At 34.8% G+C, this 3404-nt stretch overlaps 1 protein-coding gene across 1 annotated transcript in view; it reads left to right on the top strand.

The window, feature by feature from the left end:
* LOC115410251 (meiotic recombination protein DMC1/LIM15 homolog) overlaps positions 1-2966 on the top strand; it is an 8372-nt gene extending 5406 nt beyond the window's left edge. Inside the window, exons 11-13 of the mRNA XM_030121809.1 lie at positions 250-310; positions 423-539; positions 2896-2966. Of these exons, the coding sequence (XP_029977669.1) occupies positions 250-310; positions 423-539; positions 2896-2965 (248 nt within the window). The 3' untranslated portion in view covers position 2966. The remainder of the gene's footprint in view (positions 1-249; positions 311-422; positions 540-2895) is intronic.
* Positions 2967-3404: the final 438 nt, after the last annotated feature.

Here is a 3404-nt window from a genome sequence, read left to right as displayed (position 1 = left end):
TAACTTACGGGTTGTATTTTTTTTTATCTTTATGAACCACTTTCTAAAATTAATTTAGAAGAATGTTCTATTAATACTATTAATTGTGTAGAAATTACATAAATAAAGAAAAGACTGTAACCATATTGTAAATCTACTCCCCCTACTTTTGTGCCTCTAACTTGTTCTAAAATACACAGTTATCATGAACACAGTAGGATTCTTTCCATACATGATGTATCTTTGTGGCTCTCATTTGTTTGTATTCAGAGTACAATGTGGCAGTGTTTGTCACCAACCAAATGACAGCTGACCCCGGTGCAGGAATGACGTGAGAAGTTTCCATTGGAATCCACAATTGATTTGTCTTACTGTTCAAATGTGGTGCAGCATATCTTGATGAAATGTGTGGGTTTTTTTCTAATTGTCATCTCTCTACTTAGTTTTCAAGCTGATCCAAAGAAGCCAATTGGAGGGCACATCTTGGCACATGCCTCCACTACACGGATAAGCCTGAGGAAAGGCCGAGGAGAGATGAGAATCGCCAAGATCTTTGACAGGTAATTTCATAGATAGTAGTGGAAATCAATAGTGTCTGAAAGGTTCAAGTGTTCACATTGGAAAAAAAACAATCCAAGAAAAGTTTGAATGCCTTTTAAAGTACAACGAAAGGTGAAATCTGTGATTTGGTCATTCTCTTTCATTGTACTGTCAAGGTAAAATAAATGATTTTCACTGTTTAGTGCAGGGGTGTCAAACATATGGCCCGTGAGCCAAAACCAGCCTCACACAGTGTCCAATCTGACCCGTGAGATGAATTTATGAAAAATTACACTGATGATATTAAAATTTTTCTATTTGTGTTAGTGTAAAAAAGTAAAATGACATGAAAATGTTTACATTTACAAAATATCCTTTCAGAAAAAAGGTGAGAACCTGAACAAATATGAAGAACCTGAAATGTCGTAAGAGAACTAAGTGCAATTTTAACAATATTCTGCCTGTTAGTTTGTGTATCTGTAGATCCACTGAGATCTATAAGTTGTAAAGCACATGTGTAAATGATAAACTGAGACATAAAATTGCTAAAATTGCACTTAGTTAAGAAATTTAAGGTTGTTCATGGTTGTTTTATGTTATTCACATTTTTTGAAGGATAGTTTGTAGAAGTAAACATTTTCAACATGTAATTAATTTTTTTCCCGCTCTTAAACATATAGAAAAGTTTGGAGTTGGCATTATTCATAGGTTAAGTTATTATTTTATATTTTACTGGTCTAACCCACTTAAGATCATATTGGGCTGTATGTGGCCCCTGAACTACAAGGAGTTTGACAACCCTGGTTTAGTGAAAGCACTGAAAATATCATTTGTTATATAATTACAAAATATAATAGACTGTTATACTGTGTTTTATTAGTCATGATAAGCTACTTAATCAGACTTAAATACTACCATGACTACTGTAACTTTCTACATTTATTATTATAACCCACTACTACAACTATTTGCTTGATTCAGTTTCATATTATTTTTTTATATAATGTTTCCATATCTCTATCTATCTATCTATCTATCTATCTATCTATCTATCTATCTATCTATCTATCTGTCTGTCTGTCTGTCTGTCTGTCTGTCTATCTATCTATCTATCTATCTATCTATCTATCTATCTATCTATCTATCTATCTATCTATCTATCTATCTATCTATCTATCTATCTATCTATCTATCTATCTATCTATCTATCTATCTATCTTTACACTACCGGTCAAAAGTTTTAGAACACCCCAATTTTTCCAGTTTTGTATTGAAATTCAAGCAGTTCAAGTCCAATGAACAGCTTGAAATGGTACAAAGGTAAGCGGTGAACTGCCAGAGGTAAAAAAAAAAAAAAAAAAGGTAAGGTTAAACAAAACTGAAAAGTTCTGCAGCAATGGAGTTTGATCAAGCCTCGAAAGTTGGTGCTACCGATTCCTACAGGTGTCCCAACATTTCTGAATCACTAACAACCCCCTCTGTCTGCATAAAAGTAGTGTTGGAGCACACTTTGGTACCATACCGTTGTGAGCATTATTTGAACAGTATTGTACTGCAGAAAGTAGTGTGTTAATAAAATGGTGAGGAAAAGGCAATTAACGATAGAAGAGAGACAGACCATCATAACACTTAAAAATGTAGGTCTTTCCAACAGAGAAATTGCCAAGAAAGTCAAGGTGTCAGTAAGTCCAGTTTCCTTCACCATCAAAAGTCACTCAGAAACTGGGGGAAAAGGTGACAGGAAGAGGTCTGGCAGACCCAAAGCCACAACAGAATCAGAAGACAAGTTTCTGAGAGTCAACAGCTTGCGTGATAGGCGACTCACAGGACAACAGCTTCAAGCACAGCTCAGTAGTGGTCGTAGTAAGCAAGTCTCAGTTTCAACTGAGAAGAGAAGACTTTGAGTTGCAGGTTTGATCAGTCCATAACACCTTCTTCCAGTCTTCAGTAGTCCACTGGCAGTGTTTCATGTCCCAGGCAAGCCTCTTTTTCTTATTCTGAAGTCTCAGCAATGACTTTCTTGCTGCAACTCAACCCATCATTTGTCATATAAAATACACATTTACTAATGAAGGGCCTTAAAAGGGAAATTAGGTGGATCTTGAATGACTGGCTTTGGTCACTTGTGGTGTGTATTTATGTTGTATGTTTGGGTTTCATGTTCCTTTATAGCAGTATTATAAAGGTCTAATTTGTGTGTTCCTATAGACACCCAGTTGTTAGATATTACTGAGTACAGTGCTTTATAGGACAGTTTTATTGTTTGACATTAATGAGTATCATGGCAGACTTGTGTTGTCATACCATACGATAATTTGCAGTGTCATTACAATGCATCTTGTCTCAACTCATGTGTCTGTTCCTTCTTTTCTCCAGTCCTGATATGCCTGAGAATGAGGCCACTTTCGCCATCACTGCTGGAGGAGTCACTGATGCCAAAGAGTGAAGAAAAGGATGACAGTCACACATTTTGCTGTTTTATTTAAAGCTATTTAAGATATAATTTGAACCTGTTTATTCACTGGTGTTTTAGAGCTTTATATACCTCTTTTCAAACTTTCTGCTATTTTTGCCATGTTACAGAGATGGTAAAATAAACATATAAATAATAAATATTTGTGAATTCATTCCAGTGGTGAAAGAAAAATACCTAATGAAAACTGCTGTCCCTCTGAATGCTATACTACCTTATCTGAAAACACAACTAGTCACAAGTCACTACAGCGAAAATATTGGTAATAAAGTTGTTTTTTTTTTTTTTTTTTTTTTTTAGAAATCACAGTTGTCTTAAATGTGAGCTACACACTGTGTTTTGTAAGATTTCAATAGTTTATCAGTTGAGATTCAATAATTGAGCTGTCTCACTTGGTAAATGAATCATTGCA

This window comes from Sphaeramia orbicularis, chromosome 19 (genome assembly GCF_902148855.1).
Source record: "Sphaeramia orbicularis chromosome 19, fSphaOr1.1, whole genome shotgun sequence".
NCBI lineage: Eukaryota > Metazoa > Chordata > Actinopteri > Kurtiformes > Apogonidae > Sphaeramia > Sphaeramia orbicularis.
Note: the sequence above shows the minus strand (reverse complement) of the source record. Positions and strands in the feature narration are given on the sequence as shown.